The sequence below is a fragment of the Neophocaena asiaeorientalis genome, unplaced genomic scaffold (genome assembly GCF_003031525.2).
Source record: "Neophocaena asiaeorientalis asiaeorientalis breed wild unplaced genomic scaffold, Neophocaena_asiaeorientalis_V1.1 scaffold240, whole genome shotgun sequence".
NCBI classification, from domain to species: Eukaryota; Metazoa; Chordata; class Mammalia; order Artiodactyla; family Phocoenidae; genus Neophocaena; species Neophocaena asiaeorientalis.
In genome coordinates, this window is record NW_020185331.1 from 2,004,006 (window position 1) to 2,021,535 (window position 17,530).

The 17,530-nt window shown below is 44.5% G+C and overlaps 1 protein-coding gene across 3 annotated transcripts in view; it reads right to left on the bottom strand.

The window, feature by feature from the left end:
* Positions 1-17,530, bottom strand: part of HPSE2 (heparanase 2 (inactive)) — a 551,090-nt gene that overhangs the window by 3,147 nt on the left and 530,413 nt on the right. For all 3 annotated transcript variants that reach the window (XM_024734988.1, XM_024734987.1, XM_024734986.1), the window contains one exon: positions 16,379-16,525. In XM_024734988.1, the coding sequence (XP_024590756.1) occupies positions 16,379-16,525 (147 nt within the window). The remainder of the gene's footprint in view (positions 1-16,378; positions 16,526-17,530) is intronic.

Genomic DNA, 17,530 nt, shown 5'->3' on the forward strand with positions numbered 1-17,530 from the left:
TCTCTCTCTCTCTTTCCCTCCATTTTCCTCCTTCATTTCTGCATGTTGTTTCCTTTTTGGGGGACTGTTCCCTTATAGCTGCCTCTCAGATGCTGGGGTTGCTGGTGCTTGGTCCTGGGACCTCTTTGCTTCCCACACTACATACTCCAGCTGGGTGCTGTTACCAACACCCAGGACTTTAATTACTATCTGCATGTCGATGCTTCCCAAACCTGTATCTCAAGGCTGAATCCTTCTTCTAACTTATATCTCCACTTGGCTGTTCCACAGGAACTTTATAGTCACGTGTCCAAAGTCAAGATCTTCTCCTCAAACTCTGTCCTTTTTTCTGCCTTCTTATCTTTGGGCTGGTACCACCCTCTATAAGATTACCTAAGCCAGAAAGCTGTGGTCATCTGGGTCTTCTCCCTCAGGTCCCAGGTATGGAGTCGCTAAATCCAACCAATTCTACCTTTAAATATTTTTCAGATCTGCTTCTTTCTCTCCCTTCACTGCTATTATTTTAGTTCAGAGTTTTCCCTGTGATCTATCTCCTTGCCCCTGGCCTTGCCTACCTCTCCTGTGCTGGCCACGTTATTGACAGGGCCATCTGCTGCTGTCCCTGCTTCAAACTCTCCAACAACGCCATCCCTTCCACCTTAATCCGGACGATGAAACCAAGCTCCGGCCACCTCCCCAGTCTCAGATGCTGCCAGTGCCCCTTACTGCAGTGCTACCTGTGGATCACAGCCCTCTGGGGGTGGGCTTGGGCTGAGTAGGCAGTCATTGTAAGGACATCATCAGTATACGCATGAACAGGTTGTTCCCAATGAAAAACAGTTAAATTTTGCCCATAAATGAGGTAGATCTTTCTCAAATGAAAATGTCAGTAGATCCTGGTGGGAATAAAATATACCAGTTCATTAAAAAAAAAAAAGTAAATATTTTTCAAATGTGAATGCCTGTAGACACTTGGGATTAATAAGACACAAGTTCATTTAAAACTGCTATAAAATTCCTAATAGATTGTTTTGGGAGGAAGGGGGCATCATGTGCTTTTTTCAAGCCAGAGGTTTTTAAAGGGACAAGTACTAGTGTGGGAGGGCTATGACGTTTGTTGCCATTACAAAGGAACCTGGGAACCTGAGCGTACCTTTGGCCCAGCGTGGCCAGATTAAATGACTTGTAGTTCCGCTTTGGGTTGTTGTGTGTGGTGCTCCCTCCTCCTCCTCTGCGGGACTAACTGCCCCGGGGCCCTGCCGAGCCTGCTCTCGTGTTGCCCCCTCTGGGGAACCTTCTTTGACCCCTGGGTTAGGAGCCCCAACTCTGCACTCTCGTGTACCCAAAGCTTATAACCACCTCACTGCATTGTAGGGACTTACCCACTCTGCCCCTCACTGGGCTGTGAGCTTGATGAGGAAAGGCACAGTGCCTTTCACCCCTAAATACTCGGTGCCTAACCAAGTGGCACAGAATTGGGATGGAATGTTTTCGGAACAAGTGAATGGACTTTTGAGGCTCTTTCACATTATTTCTGGTATTCCTGGACTGAGTTTCTCCAGCTCTGAAGAGGCTCCCTGGAGGCTTGCTGAGCGTCTTTACGGATTTCATTAATGTACCCATTGCTGGTGCTCTCAGTGGCCCTGGAGATGTTCGATAAGACCTGAGTTATTGCTGACTCTCGCAGTCACTCACTAGATAGCTTGTCCCAACTGGACACGTGGCCGTTGATCATTGATAGCGTTTTTTCATCCTTAAAAAAGATCTATATGGCCACCTCTTAGCTAAGCCAACTTGAGTTAATTTTGTGAGACCTTAAGTCCTCATACAACCTTGTTTACAAAGTTCCGTCACTGTAACGATGGACAGTGTGCTTTACCACCTCCATTCTAATTTTCCTGCTTACGTTTTTATTTTAATATTTATCCTATTACCCAGTTAAGTCATATCACAGTAAATATTACGATTATCTTCCACTCTTATGCACTGAACAACTTGTAAGTTTACAAACATATGTTAATGATAAAAAAATCACTGATTACTGAGCACTGTCTATGCAAAAGGCAGGATGCTGTGATTATTCTATCACATTTAGTCCTCACAACTACCAACTGAGGCAGGTGTTAGCATCCCTACAGATGAAGACATCAAAGTTTAGAGGGGTCTAAGATTCACCTAAGTCACATAGCTGGTAAGCGGTAGAGCTGAGATTTGCCCTGCAGCCCTTCACCATAGTCCTATTTGGCCTCCCTTGTGACTGCTAAAAGAGCCCTGTGAGGTACATAGGCAAGTATTATTATTATTATTTTTGTAACTTCACTATTGAGATGAGGTCAGAGAGGTTAGGTGGCCTGGGCAAGGTCACATAGCTAATAGGTGGCTAAGCTCTGTCTTGGATTCAGGCCTCCTGATACCTGTTTCTACTATTTCGTGCTGTTCCCCAATTCCAGATGGCACTCACTAGGATCATGTTTCTTTCTTTGAAAACCTTTCTTATCATATTTTCATCACATTCTGGGACCTCCTTCCTGGCCTGTGACATTTCAAACCAAATGCTAAATGATCCAGTCTATGTTGAGCTATTTCTCTTAATTCCCTAGTTGCTGAGGGCTTTTAAATTATCCAAATATTAGGACAACTGAGTTTTTATCACCATCTGTTTTTTCAAAGTCTGAATTGCTTTGTTCCTAAACTTGGTTTCTTTGCATGCTATTTGAAATGGGATTCAGTGTCTCAATTTGGAGTCAAGCCCTCTGCTTCCCAGGTCTCTGTGGGATCCCCTTGGCTGGGACACCCTCCTTCCCCTACCACCTGTCTACAATCTCTGGTCTTCATGGCTTATTTTATGGTTCTTGCTAGCCATGGATACCGAAGGAAGCTTTCAGCTGTTCTGAGGTCTCAGGGAAGCAAGTCTAGTGAGCATGTCCTTTGCCAGTCTTGAAGATACTTTGCTGGTCTCTGGCCTGACTCTGGCTGGACTTTTGTGGGAGCAGAGGCAAGGGAAGCCTGCGTATTATCGGGAGCAGCCTGGGGAGCTAGTGTCTGGTTTCTGCTGGCATATTTAGGGCCTTGAATGGGACTTAGAGATAACTAGTTCCACCTCAGCCACTTTGAGAAAGTGATTTGCCCTCTGTGAGCTTGGGTTTCTCCATTTGTATGACAGACTAGATGAACCCTAAGATTCTTTCTGGCTCCCACATTTTTCAGGTTGGCTGCCCACAGCCTAATAGCTAGCCTGAAGCAGAGTTTAATGCCAAATTCAGAGTGATCCTGCACAGGTAGAAATGTGATCATGACATTCACCTGTCTAAATGCTCAGTAGCTTCCTGCGGATCCTAGAACATTCTCCAAAGTCCTTACAAGACCCCATGAGCGAGGCCATTTACCTCCGTCTGCAGCCCGTAGAGGCCCCTGTGGCTGCTGCCCATTGCAGCTCCCCACCACCTCCCACCTCCTTGCGTTCTGTGTTCCAGTCACAATCTCTCTACTCTCAGGGTTTTTGTACATGTTGTCACTCTTCCTGGAAGCTTCTCCGTATTCCATCCCTGCTTCCAGCCTCCTTTGCCCTGCTAACTCCTACCTGTCCTTCAGGTCAGGTGCCCGCAAAGCACTCCCTATCACCCAGTACTTCTCCTGTCTCTGCACTCGTCACAGCACTGGGATCGCTGACTGCTTGTCAGTCCCTCCCCTTGTCAGGAAGACCATGTGTCCGCCCTGCTCATCTCGTGCTCTCCTGTCCACTAACCCACATATAGCAGGTGCTCAGTAAAAGAAGGATGGGATATAAATACATGGGTAGACGAACTACAGTCTGGAAGGAAAAGACACTGTGGTGGGAGAACAGAGACTTGAGTTAGAGTCCACATCTGAGCATGACGTGTGCAGGCCTAGAAACGTCACAGTTGGCTCTGGTCTGGGTTTCTGGATTGTTAAATGAGAGAGAGGGAGGGAGGGAGGGAGGGAGGGAAAGCAGGAGTGGGGAGCAGAAGGGAAGGAAAAAGGAGGAGAGAAGGGAGAAGGTATAATAATCTGAGGAGTGTGGGGCGGGGAGGTCATCAGCTCCCTTTGCTGCTCAATAACCCGCACAACCTCCTGGCTTCGACTCTGGTGCCAGCGTGCTTCCCCGCGCGCCACTAGAGGTCCCCCTTGCTCTTCACAACGGTGCTGAGAGCCCGCGCGCCGGCTCCCCCGAAGCGGAGCCCCTGCCTCTGCCCCTCCAGCCTGCTCTCCGGTCCCGGCAAGGCCCGGAGACGTGCGCGGCCCTTGGCCTCCTGGAGCAACAAACCGCAGGATCACTCCAGTCCCGACAAAAACTTCGTTGCGGTGCACTCCGCACCCCCGCGCCCCCGCAATGTGGCTTATATTAAGGAACCGTCCGAGGCCGGGCTGCGATTCCTGCCGGGGATGCGGCTTCCCGGCTGGCGTGCAGGGAAGGGGGGCGCAGGTGCGGGGCTGGCGGCAACGCGCGACTCAGCGCCTGGCTCTCCTGCCTGGGTCCCGGCGCCCCGCCCTCCCGCCAGCCGCACCTGTGTGCGCTTTACAGGCCCCCGAGGCCCAGCTGCCCGTGGAGGCCCCCTCGCTGAGTTAGGAAGCTGGTGTGTGCTGCTGCCCTGCCCTTCTCGGCTCAGGGGCAGGTTAGAGCCGGGAGGGAGGCCGGCCGGGTTTGAGGACGGAGGGACCTCGCTCAATTTCCCTGCTCCGGGAGAAGCTGTGCATCTGGAGTAGCTTAGAGAGGAGGTTCCTTTGAAATGGCCGTGAGTGATGCTACCCGCTGAGGAGGGCCGCTCGGAGGTGGCCGCAGCAGGCTAGTCCCCACTTGCCCAGCTGAAGCAAAAGCTGTAGGATGCTCACGGCCCTCTCAGGGGAGCTCCTACTCCTGAGGGGTCATTGGGAGGATTACTTCCTCCCAAGCGTGTCCTGAAGCTTTCTCCTACGTGTTAGGGGATTGTTCTCCTGCTAGGCTAATTGTTCTCATTTCTAAATTTTCAGTGGCACGTGGTTCAGTGCCTTCTTGCGCGTGATAGTAGTTCACGTTAATGCTTGTCGGGTTCCACTCAGTCAGCCTCTCCAAGGGTTCTCATGTGGTTGGTTGGACACTCCAGTCCCTTACTCTGTTGTTGTTAAAGAGAGGAGACGAAGTGAAAAATGGAGGTGAACGCTTCCTTTTCCCCTTACCCCTTGAAAAGCCCGCATTATATATGAAGTTCCTGGCCACTTAGACAATTTGAGGCTGATAAGATCACTTGCCCTATGTCCTGTTCTTTGAGAGCATATTGAAATAATGAGGAGTTTCAATCTAGCTTCTGTATCACCGAACTAGGACTCCTTTATGCAAGCAGAGCTGGGGATTTTTAGGCAAGTTGTTAGGGATGTAAGCTTTTCCTGTTTGCAGTTAGGTTTGGGGGTCACGATTTGATCTGTGTTCTGTCCAAGTCTGTGTAATAATGGTTTATGCCATCATGGGATCCCACCATCTGCTTCTAGTGGTTTAAAATAACAGCACACTTGGCAAACAAGGTGAGAGCCCAGCTAAGGAACCTGGATTTACACTGATGTTAACTTCCAACAGAGGAGGCAGTCATCTGGGGGCACTCTGGGAAGACAATTTGATTCTGTGACCATCTCAAAGCTCCATGTCATAGGCATATCACACTCAAACCACAATAGGAACCAGCTATTAAAATCATGGAGACTTTACCATGTGGTTAACCCTGTTCCCTCCCATTGTAAAGACTTGGTGCCATGATCGCCGACATTCTCAAATGTTATGAAAGGGGTATTATTCACAGTCCTACTGTTCTTTGTGTTGTACACATTCAATTATAACAGATGTAATCCTTACCCACTATGACAGAAAACACAGAAATATGCAAATGTGTGGTCAGAGGCACTATAATTAACACATTACACAGGGGAGAGAGAGAAAGAAAATCAAACTTCATGGCCTGGGTTTCAAGGCCTTCTGCATTCTGGCACTAATATATTTTTATGGCCTCTCCCCTCACCTCATAAAGCATCCTCTATTCCAGTCATGTGAGACGATATGCTATGGCCCCAAACAAAATGGCCCTTGAACTTTCGTACTTCTAAACCTTTAGTAAGCTCATTCCATTGCCTGGACCAGCCTTCCCTCCAGCATTTCCTAGATGTATGGCTCATCCTTACAGCTCCTGCTCAATGGTCCTCAGCCCTGAGGATTTCCCAGATTCCCAGGTTAGAATTCAACTCTCCCTTCCTTATGCATGCATCCTCCTATATTTACCCTCTGTGGTCGGTCTTGTCTTAAAGTATCCTGTGTGGGGAGGGACCAGGTTTCCCCAGTCCTAATTATGTGGAGCTGGAAGGGGCAGTAGAGGATCAGAAGCATTCTCTTTATTACAGGCAGTCTGCAGGCGAGATCAAGAGAGTCAGGTAAAAGGGCAGGCGTGTGTGTGCACAGACAGGTTTTCCGTATGTGAGGGTACGAAATAGAGTCCATTAGTCATGCCCAAAATGAGTTCCATTACTGTAAGGTCACGGCTTCCTGGAAACCTATTCAAATATGCTAAACCAAAGGGATAAATAGCTCAGTTTGATCAGATTTTGACAGTGTTCCTATAGCGCCAGCTGCACTGGTATACCCTCAAAGGGGAAAATAAGACGTCCCGGTGGCACAGTTTCTGCCCCAGGGTCCACAGATGTCAGAGAACAAAGAGTGTGGTGACTCTGAGTTGTTCTAGAGAAGGCGAGTGGCGAGGAGGATAGGCTGTCAAGCGACTGCTGGTGTTTGGCAGCTGGTCCACAGCTTGGAGCTCCAACCCCTTGTCTGAATGAACCACATCCTGTTGTGGGTTCCCGATGCTTGGCAGCCAAAGAAATACTGATTCAAGGCCCTGGACCTGCTATAGGGATGAGGTGGATCAGGACTTTTCAGTTCCCTGAGGCTTATGTTTGTCCATCACCTAAACCACAGCCTCTGGAGGATGTGGAGAAAGGAGAAGACAAGGATAATTTCTCCTCTGCCCACCAGAACTGCCTATGTATTCTGCCTCCCTGCCCCTCGGTTTAGAATCAACTGCCCAGAAACGTGTTAGCTTTACTCTAAAGTGCTCATTTACCAGGATTTCATCTGGGTCACCTGGAACAGAACGGAAATCTCTGCTTGCAACGAGGGTCCCCGAGTGAGTGGAGCTGGGGTGGGGACACCACAGTATTGATGGACAGCTATGCAGAGAGATTCCAGCTGCTGGGAGCGATCTGGAAGAAAATGTATTGTAGAGCTGAGAGCAAATGAAATCTCTCAGAAAGTAACAGTGAAAATGCTGGATCCCTAAACATCTTGGTTTAAGATGTCAAGTCACTGTAAAATATAAAGGCATTTTGTAATCCTCTAATCTGCACAGAGATCTGTACATTACTAATCTGGGAGTTAAAACAAAACAAACAGTAAAACCTTTGGGAACCGTACACATCTTTCCACTTAGTCATAGAGAACTCCCAGGGGCTCCTGGCATGTTCGCACCTTTGGCAAAATGGCTTAGTGCCTGAATGAAGAATAGAATCTGGGTGAAATCAGAGATGCAAATCAGCTGGAATCTTGTTCCAGCATTTTCTAGAGGGACAATAGTTCTCAACTCTGGCCACATATTTGAATCACCTGGGGAGCTTTAAAAAATACTGGTTTCTGGGTCCCAGTCCAGAGACTGATTTAATTGGTCTGGGGTGCGGCTTGGGCACTGGGGCTTTTAAAGGCCCCCAGGTAATTCAAAGTGCAGCCATGGTTGATCAGCACGGAGCTGATGACGAAAGAGTGGGAGTATGTTGGTAGCTGGGGCAGGGGTCGGGGATCAAATAGTTTTCTAACCATTACGTTCTAAATTTCTTTTGAATAAACAGGTCTTTTCTTACTCTTTTGGAGTACCATGTAAGAAGCCACATTTTTTAAACTAAAAAAAACATGTGAACTTTTCAAAGGCAAATTTTTTGTTGAATAGTGTAGAGTGAACACTTCTATTTCTGCAGAACTGCTGCAGTTAATGTTTTCCCTGTAGTGAGTACTCTGGTGAGATGGATGAGCTCCTCAATATGTACCAGGGAAGTGTGTGCGTGGCACTTCACAGCAGGAATTCAGAACCAAATCCAATGGAGCATCTGCACAGATAAAAAACTCTGTATTTCTTTAGCACTGAGAAGGAAAAGTGTGCTTTTCTTGAAAAGCAAGGTCGCTAAAGTCATTTGGATTCCTCTCAGGTCTTGGGCTGTGTCACAGAGAGCTCCCCACAGACAAAGAGCAGTTCAAGCTCTCTTCAGGCAGAAGGCACTAAGGGGGTTAAATATATCATTCAGTACCCTCACTATATTTTCCAGATATGTATATAATTAGTTACTTAGATAATGCTGTATGCATTGCTTATAGCTACTATCTCTTTAGGAGCCACCAAAAACCCTCAAATGAGCACAAGGGTGAAAAGAATCCAAACTCCTCTAAGTCTTGTTGAGTAAGCGTACACTGAGTAAAAATTGGAAGGCTTATTTCTCTACACTTTTACTTCTCCTTATTTTTTCTACAGACTGACTCTGAGCCTTAAGAATAAGAATTCTTATAAATACATATAGTCATATATATTTATATTTATACTTTCACAGCATCTATTTCAGACTTTCTGAACTGGAACACTAAATTGAACTTTGCTGGTTAGAAGTACCACCTTCCTGTTCACCTTCAACCATTTCGTAAATCTCCCCAATCCCAGGCATCTCTCTTGCCTCTCCTTGCTCCCAGCCTCTGCGGCTCCTCTGTCCCTCTGAGGGGCTCTGAGTGGCCTTTCAAAAGGCCTGCAGGTGATGTGGTTACATGTGCAACAGCAGGGCCTTTACCTCCAGGAAAAAGAGGTCTCCATCATCTTTTTTTCTGACATTTTAAAACTGGCACCTGAAGCCCTGCAGAGGTTAACAGGTTTCCTCACACACTCTCAGCTTAAAAAGTACTATTGATGTTCCTTAGCTCTTACAGAGCATCAAAGCAAATTCCAAACGCATTAAAGTAATGAATATAACAAATGAAACAAAAAAGAAACTAGAAGAAAATAAAGATATATATTTATCTGATTTCAGGAATATAAGTAGATAACCATATAAATGGAAAGAAGGAACCACAAAGCAATAGATTTAACTGTATAAAAAGGGAACACTTCTGTATGTCAAGATAACACCCTAAAACTGAAATAGTTGGAAAAATAGCAAATAAAATGCTGAGGAAAATATTTCAACACATATGATAGGTAGCAAAGGGGAAATTGCCTTATATTAGAAAAAACTTACAAATCATTAATAAAGTGGATAACAGCCCAATAGAAAAATACACAAAGGGGATGTAGAAAATTCACAAAAGCAATAAAATGCTAATAGATGCAAAAATTTCAACCTCACTAATACTTAAAGAATACAACTTAACATAATAATACTGTTATTCATTATGAAGTTGGAAAAGATTTTAAAATATTACTGTTCTGTGTTGGTGAGGTAAATTGTAATAACAAAATGTTCACATTTCCTACTCCTTCTCAGACCTCCACAGCTAAGCTTGTCTGAGGTAAGAAAATTGAACAGTTAATCATATGAGATAAGTTTATATAACTCAGTGGATTCCAAGGTGAACAGACGGAGAGTGATCAGGGAACCTGCTATTTGAGGAATGGCTGAAGAAGCTGAGATTGGAGGCTAGAACTCTAGGGGAACACATATTGGAAAATCGTTACAAGGATGGTATAGATTTACTCTGCTTAATTTTTCTAAAGCAAGGATAGAAATGGGAAGAAAACACCCTTTGGCCGCAAGTAAGGAGGATCTTTCCTGCAATAAGACCTGTCTAGTCCTAAAGTGGGCCAACTCATGAGATGAAGAGTCTTATCAACAGAAGCTGACGGGCTTTTTGTCAGGGATGTTATAGAAGAAACTTCTTGATCTCTAAGAGTGCTTCCAAAATTTTCCTCTATAAAGTCATCTTTTAATAATTTCAGAACTTTTATAGAGTGGTTTATTTTAAGAAGAAACTAATTTAAATGATCCCAGACAAGTGAGGATAATGGAAACCTGCAGGGAGTACATCTGGTCGACCAGAGTTCAAAAACTCCAAGTACCAACTAATATAAGCAGTATAGAACTTGAACACTTAGAGGTCTTGAATCTGCTGAGATATATGGAGTAATGGCCCCTTCGGTCCCAGAAGACAGGTCTTCAGGTTTTGTTTCTGAGTGAGAATTCTTGGTATAGAATTCTTAAGGTTAAGGTTTTTCCTAAAGCTCCTTTTACCAGATCTGTCCATGTCCCAAAATAAATGTGATGCTTCCCGATATCTGTGGTGGGTCAGGTGGTGGCCAGTTCAGACCTCAGAACTTTTCATACTAGCTAAGCTCTGAATCTGGAGATGAAGTATCATAATGTGGTCTGTTCCAACAGGGACATGAAGATATTTTTAAAGTCTTAGCACCTGGGAGTTACTTCAGTATTTTCAGAACCTCTCTGTTTGGCTAACATCAAATGACACCTCTCTAAAGGCATGCAGTTAGATGCCAATGTTTTCCTTTGATATAGGATTTAATGAGGCTGAAATCAAAGCAAAAGTTATATCCCAGAGAGATGGAAAAAATAAGCAGTACGTAGAAAAAAGAAGAAAAAGATGTTCGTTTCTTCACAGAACAGGCAATAAGATTCCTGGTTCATAGGAGGCTTGAAATTCTTTCGGCTAAAACATGGCAGCTGAAGGAGAGGCTCATACAGATATGAAATTTAAACATTTAATATGAAACCTATTAGCCCCAAAGCAGAAATATTCTGCACCTCTCTCATGGCACCACCCACAGTCTGCTTCCTGTTTGTTTTTTTTGCTTCTAATAATAGAGATGAACTTTTTGAGGGCAGAGACCTCAGAATCCCTTTCCCCTCCAAACATCCCTATTAAATAGCTCTTGAAGGTCAGGTGATGACGTGGCCTGGCAATCAAGAGACATTCTGATCTGAAACATCACATTAAACTTTACGTTCAGACTGTTTTCCTAATTTGTCTACTCGTGTTTCCCGAGTTCTTATTAATTATGGGACCACAATTCATTAAGAATTTAGCCAGATTAATTGCCACTGAAAGTCAGAGTGATGAAGAGGAAGAGTTATGTCTGGCACAAAGCAGGATCTCAATCAAAGTTGATGAATGGATAAAGATACATACTCTCCAGTTTCCCTGGGAATCCTCCCCTGACAGCATCTTTCCCTCGGAGGGTGGGCTCCATTAGGTTTGGGGGATCTGGCAGTGTCTGTGTGCATGCGGTCAGAATATAAAATGCTGAGATTGATTTTTAGAGACCTCAAGTTAAACCAACTTACAGGCACTCCTGGTATTTAATAATCATTTTGTTTGAGAAGAGCATAGAAGAAACAGAAGGGAATTCCCTGATTTTGCTGAGAAAATTTCCCTAAAATTCTGTGATTGGGAAATGGAATCTTAGAAGCAGCTCAAAGAAGAACTTTTACAGAGGATCTGAAATTAGGACTTGTGAAGAAAAGTTAATGGAAAAGGGATGAGTTAGCCTAAAGGAGAGAAAACTGGTGGGTCACCTAATACTTTTCAAATATATTCATAATGTATCATGAATACATAATACATTGTATTCTTAAGCCTAAGATGAAATGAACTCAGTATCATGACAGAGCTCGGCTATATATAATGTATATTTTTCAATGTCATTATAATTTTACATTACTGGACTCTTAGGGTAGCACAGTGTTGAAGGAAGTGCAGTGGACTCGGGGTCAGGAGAACTGGATGATAGGTACTTTCTAGATCTGTCACTTAATAGTTGTGTGACTTTTTTTTTTTTTTTTTTTTTTTTTAACGAACCCGTGTCCCCAGCATCGGCAGGCAGACTCTCAACCACTGCGCCACCAGGGAAGCCCAAGTTGTGTGACTCTTGAATGAGTCACTTAGTGCCCTAAAATTCAGTTTCTTCAACTCTAAAATGCTTCATGGTGCTGTTTATTATATATAAAGTCCCAGCCACAGGCACGGTCTGCCCCAGTGTTCCTATAAAATTAAATGTTCAGACAGGATTGAAACTCTGGGCACTCCTTCCCTAGATGTCTTTAGATATAGAGCATCTTCTGGTCCAGATGTCCTAGCTACAGACTGTCTGAGGGCAGGGGAGTGAACCAGACCACCTCAAAGCATTATTCCACCCCAGGGTTCTTAGCATCAGTGCATCAGAATAGAAGAACCAGTGTGATGAAAGTTGTTTCCTTCTTTTCCAATTTTTGGATAATTTTCTCTCCAAACGGAATTGAATATGACACATAGGGCAGAATGCTGGGATCTGGTGAGACACCTGCTCCTGGTTTGACTTTCCCCTACAAAGTGAGTCTTCCTGTTTTTTGATGTAAATTGCTTGCTTGACCCAACTTTATGTTGCTTTTCTATTTGCTGAAAGACATTGGAGATATTTATGTCTTGGGTAGAGATGATTCCCTAAAGGACAATGTTCATTGATTTGTGATCACATGAGGCATTGGGCAGATTCTCTCGTAGATGGTAGAGCTGCCCCAAAGGTGCTCTTAGATTTACCTAGAAGGGGAAATATTACTGTCTTAGGTGTGAATGGTTAGTGTTTCCCCCAGAAAGGTGAGAAAGCAGTGAAAATGACAGGGGAGGGACCTACAGCTGGAGATTTTCTGCAAGAGAACTAGCCTGGTATAACTACCACTTTCTCTTGTAGCACCAGTTTCTTTGTGTGTCTTTTTGGTGGCTTGAAGAAGCTACTTTTCTGGTGACCATAGAGACAATAGGCTCCAAAAGTGAAGTGGGTGTGGGGGGAGGGAAATGGAAGAGACTAATAGAATTTTAGAGTTTGATGGGAAGCAGTAATCTTTCACCTCAACCTCCCACTGAGTAAGGAATCTTAGAGCACCTCTGAGGTGGCCATGGCCACTCATTCCTTGATTAATAGTCTACCTCCTGAGAAAGCCTGTCCTGTCCTCCGTTAAGCCAGGCATGCCTTTGGAAAATGAGCTCGTTTTGTGGTGAGATCTTTCTCTTTTAAATTGTAGTCCCTGGTTTTCTGTCATTTTAGAGGATCCTGGGCCAAATCTGTTTTCTTTCACTTAGCAGCCCTTTGAATATCTGAAGAAAGTCCTCACAACTTACCTTATTTTTCTTGTCTAAATTAAATCTCCCTATTTTCTTCAGCCATCTTTGAAGAATATATATTCCAGACACAGAATACCCTTCTCTGGTACACACTGCAGTTTTCTAAAAGTTTCCCTTCTTTTGTCCCATAGGGTATAGGGCACCCACCTTTTGTCTGGTTCCCAGAGTGAGAACCATCTCTTACATAAAGAGTTGAGACTTGAGTGGCGGGTCTTACGACTGGTTCACTCACTGATATCAGAAACAGGAACCTTCACTGTGGACCTGGATGTCTGGACTATGCCTGATGAGTGGCCTCAAAGGTGCTTCCTGTACAATACCTAACATCCCTGAGCCCCAAGTTCACATGCAGCTACCCTTTCGGAGATCTGAACTATTTCCAACCCTGATGGCAATTCTAAGAGAAGGAGAATTACCCCATGTTCTCTACCCATCAAAAAAGTTTGCCGGTATCTCCCTAATCTTAAAATCCCAGGCCAAAAGGCCCAACTGGTGGCTTGAATGGCACACTGATCTGCTTTATAGCCTCTTCCTGGTCCCTAAAGACAGAAGCAGTTACAGGTTCCCAGAGCTTTCCATCCTCTTCTGAACTGACATGGCTTCAGGCTACAGCAAGGAATTAGCAGGCACAGAACACAGAATCTGGCCCCAGAGGTTTATAAGAGAGAGAAGGAGACACCAAAGGCTGAAATCACTTCCTAGCATTTCCTTTCATCCTTTCCTGCAGTCTGCTGCACCAAAACCACACTCTTCCTGTGAGACCCCCATCCCAGAACCACGAAGGGCTCCTGCTCTTATGAGCAGTTACTGAGCAGGAGAGTGGGATGTACCACCTGAACGTGTGCACGGCAGTCCCTGTCCGGCAGCTTATAGTCAGAGATGGCTCAGCACGTTCTCTCTAGAACAAGAGAGGTGTTAAATTAGTAGGAGTTCACAGGAAGAGGAACAGGCTTGGAGAAGTGAGTGAAGGGCCCAGAGTTCCATAGTGAAGTACTGGCAGGAATAGGGCTGGAATCCAGTTCTGTTGACTTCTAATCCAAAACTCTCTTTAATACAATATATGTAAAATCATATGTGTGTGTCTGTATTTATACTTCTATATGGATGTGCATGCATGGATGTGTGAAATTTTCATTTGTAGAAGGCTTCATTTCACCCATATGCTCTAATTTGATTCTCACAATAACCCCGCTTGACAGGTAAGGGAGCTGAGGTCACACAGGTAATGGTAGCCTGGATTCATATCCAGGCTTTCGGGTTCCAGCTCCCTCTTCTAATTGCATAACATTGCTATTTGATTTCAGTGGGTGTTACCAAATTCCTCTTCAGGATCCCTGTGGAGTGAAATTCTCTTTTCCCCTGTCCTTCTCTGACGTTGTCAACAAAGCCAGAACATAGCTCCTCACCGAGATGGTGACAAGGTTAGATGCACGAGAGCATAATTGGAAATGCAGCATATCGGTAAGCCAGTGAGAGTCACTTCAGTCACTCTAAAGAGCACGTATAAGCAGGACAGGGGCCAAGGTGTGGCCAGGTTCAAACATCAGAGCTGTGATCCTGGAGGCAGGGACACAGAGTTGGGTAAACAGGGTTAGAGGCCTGTGCCCTTGGCTGATGGAGAAACAAGCTCATAAAATGGTGCCACCCTGGACCATCATTTCCGCATGTTTCATGGTTTTGCATTTATGCAGTTCTTATGTCTTTTTATCATAATCTTAACAGATGTCTTATCCACACATTATCTTAAAAGTCTGAGAAGATGCCACTTTTGAAGAACATTCTTAGAGCAGTTGTTTCCCTCTTCGTCCCCAACTGGCTAGAGTTCTGAGTTGAGGAAGAGGAAGGCAATGGGCATTTACTGAGCGTTTACTAGGTATCAGGAACTTTACATGGGCTTAGGATTAAAGGATTTGCCCAGGTTATTTAGTGAACCAGAACCAAGTCTCCTGCCTAGAATGAAGACCAGGAACTCAGCACACCAGTCATGAACTACTGGGAAATGGAGAGAGGGGATAAAATGCTCACGGGAGTTCTGCTGGGATAGATAGGATTGAGGGGAAAGAAAAGTGGGAGCAATGTACTTATAGCCAGAAAAAAGAGCCAGTATGTGAACCAAGACTGAATACAGATCTAGCGTGGGCTAAAGAGGCTCAATAAGTGACTTCCCAGATTGTGTTTTGTTCCCATTGCATACGGTTGGAAACCAAATGCAAGCCACCAAGGTTGCTGTGAAACAGCAAACAATTATAGCGCAAATAGTTGTGGGCAGCTGTGGGAACACAAGCCACCTGCTCCAAGTTTGTAGCTTTGTTAAACTTGGTAAACATTAAAAAAGGAATGGGAGCGCTCCCAGTCTGTACAGTATCCCATACCCTTCCTGGGAGGCCTTCCTCCAGGATGGGGTGGCCTAGAGCTGCTTTCTGTGTTGCCAAAGTCTCTAGAAGAGACTGAGGGAGGTAGAGTATCACAGAATCATACACTTACAGAGTTTGAAGAGACTACAGGGCCCCCAGAATATAATTTCTCTCTTAATGTTCAGATAAGGAAACTGCATTCCAGAGAGGTGATGTGCCCAAAACTATAAAGTTAGGGGCAGAACTGACTCTTTTTTTTATTCTTACAGTGATTTTATTTATTTCTCCAGGGTTTTATTTACATTGATTTTTTATTAAATTAAAAATTAATCCAAATTAACCCCAAATTAAATCTTTTAATTAAATCCAAATTTTTAATTCATTAGCACTGACTCCTGACCTCTGAACTTCTGATCCTTTGTCCAGTGCTCCTTCCTTTAAGCCCCACAAGGTTTGTAGATGGAGACAAACAGGGAGTTACAGCACTACAGAATGTTACAGCTGGAATGGATGTGGTTCTTAACTACAACTGTTTTTGGTTGTCACATGACTGGGGGTGCTATTAGCATTTAGTGGGTAGGGACCAAGGATGCTAAATAGCTTAAAATGTGATCATCCTGCATAATGAAGAATCCTGCGGTCCAGAATCCTGGAGTGTCCTTGTTGAGATACATTTTGTCCATCGTTTGACTTTACGGTTGGGGACTCTAAGCCTAGAGACAGGGAGGGGCTTGACCAGGGTCCTAAAGGGAGTAAGCAGTCCCTGAGTGAATTAGCAGCAGCCTTGGTGCCCTCAGCAAAGTGGCACTCCAGCTCCCCACACACCCAGCTCCTGCTGCGCTCGCTCCTAAGCTACTTCCGGGTCGGCACTTACTTGGACTTCAGGCCCTCCTGTCCATAGGGCTGCAGTAGGTACTGGTGCACAAGCTTGTCCCTGAGAGTCCCGGCCAGTTTAATTTTCTTTCTTGATCGGTGCAAGTTGATGATAAAAAGTGTAATGGACCCTCGAACATAGTTGTGGCTGATATCCAGAGAGAGAGAAAGAGAGAGAGAGAGAGAGACAGAGGGTAAGATGGAAACACAGTGGTCTGTTAGATGCTTCTAGATCATTTACAGGCTGCATGAAACAGGACTACCCCAGGAAAGGGCACTTATTTTATGGTTCTTGGCCATCCTAGCCTTTCAAAGACAGGAAGGCCTTGTTACTGTGGTGTCCTGCAAAGAAGATACCCACTTCCCACCACACCCCTTTTGTTTTTGTTTAAATGTATTGCAATAATTTTAGAAAACAAAATATCTTTTCCTGAATATGGAAGTAAAATATGCTGACTGGAAAAAAAAAGGAAAAATATAGAGAAACACAAAGAAGAAAAAGAAAAATCCCCCATAATCCAAGTGTCTTAAGATATGATAACATTTTGGTAGATACCCTTCCAGTATTTTTTAGTTTATTAATTCAACAAATATTTACTGAGTTCTTTGACACATACATATATATATTTCTCAGTTTTTACATAATTGGGATCACATTGTTCATCAGTTTTTTAGTTCGTGAACATCTTAAACATGCTGCCATGTCATTGTTATTATATATTCTTTTTTTTTTTTCAGTACGCGGGCCTCTCGCTGTTGTGGCCTCTCCCGTTGCGGAGCACAGTCTCCAGACGCGCAGGCTCAGTGGCCATGGCTCACGGGTCCAGCCGCTCCGCGGCACGTGGGATCTTCCCGGACCAGGGCACGAACCCACTTTGCCTGCATTGGCAGGCGGACTCCCAACCACTGCGCCACCAGGGAAGCCCTATATATTCTTCACTTATTGAATATTAAGTCCTTCAATCATAGAAATTTATTTAACTTTATTTAACTAGGCTCCTCCTTTGGGGACTTACGTTGTTTGTAATTTTTTGCCATTATAAATTATGTGATGCAGGACTTCATTTATATAAACTTTTTGCACTTCATGATTATTTCTGATGGATAAAGTGCTGGAAGTTGGAAACACTAGGTCAAAGGGAATGCAGGGTAT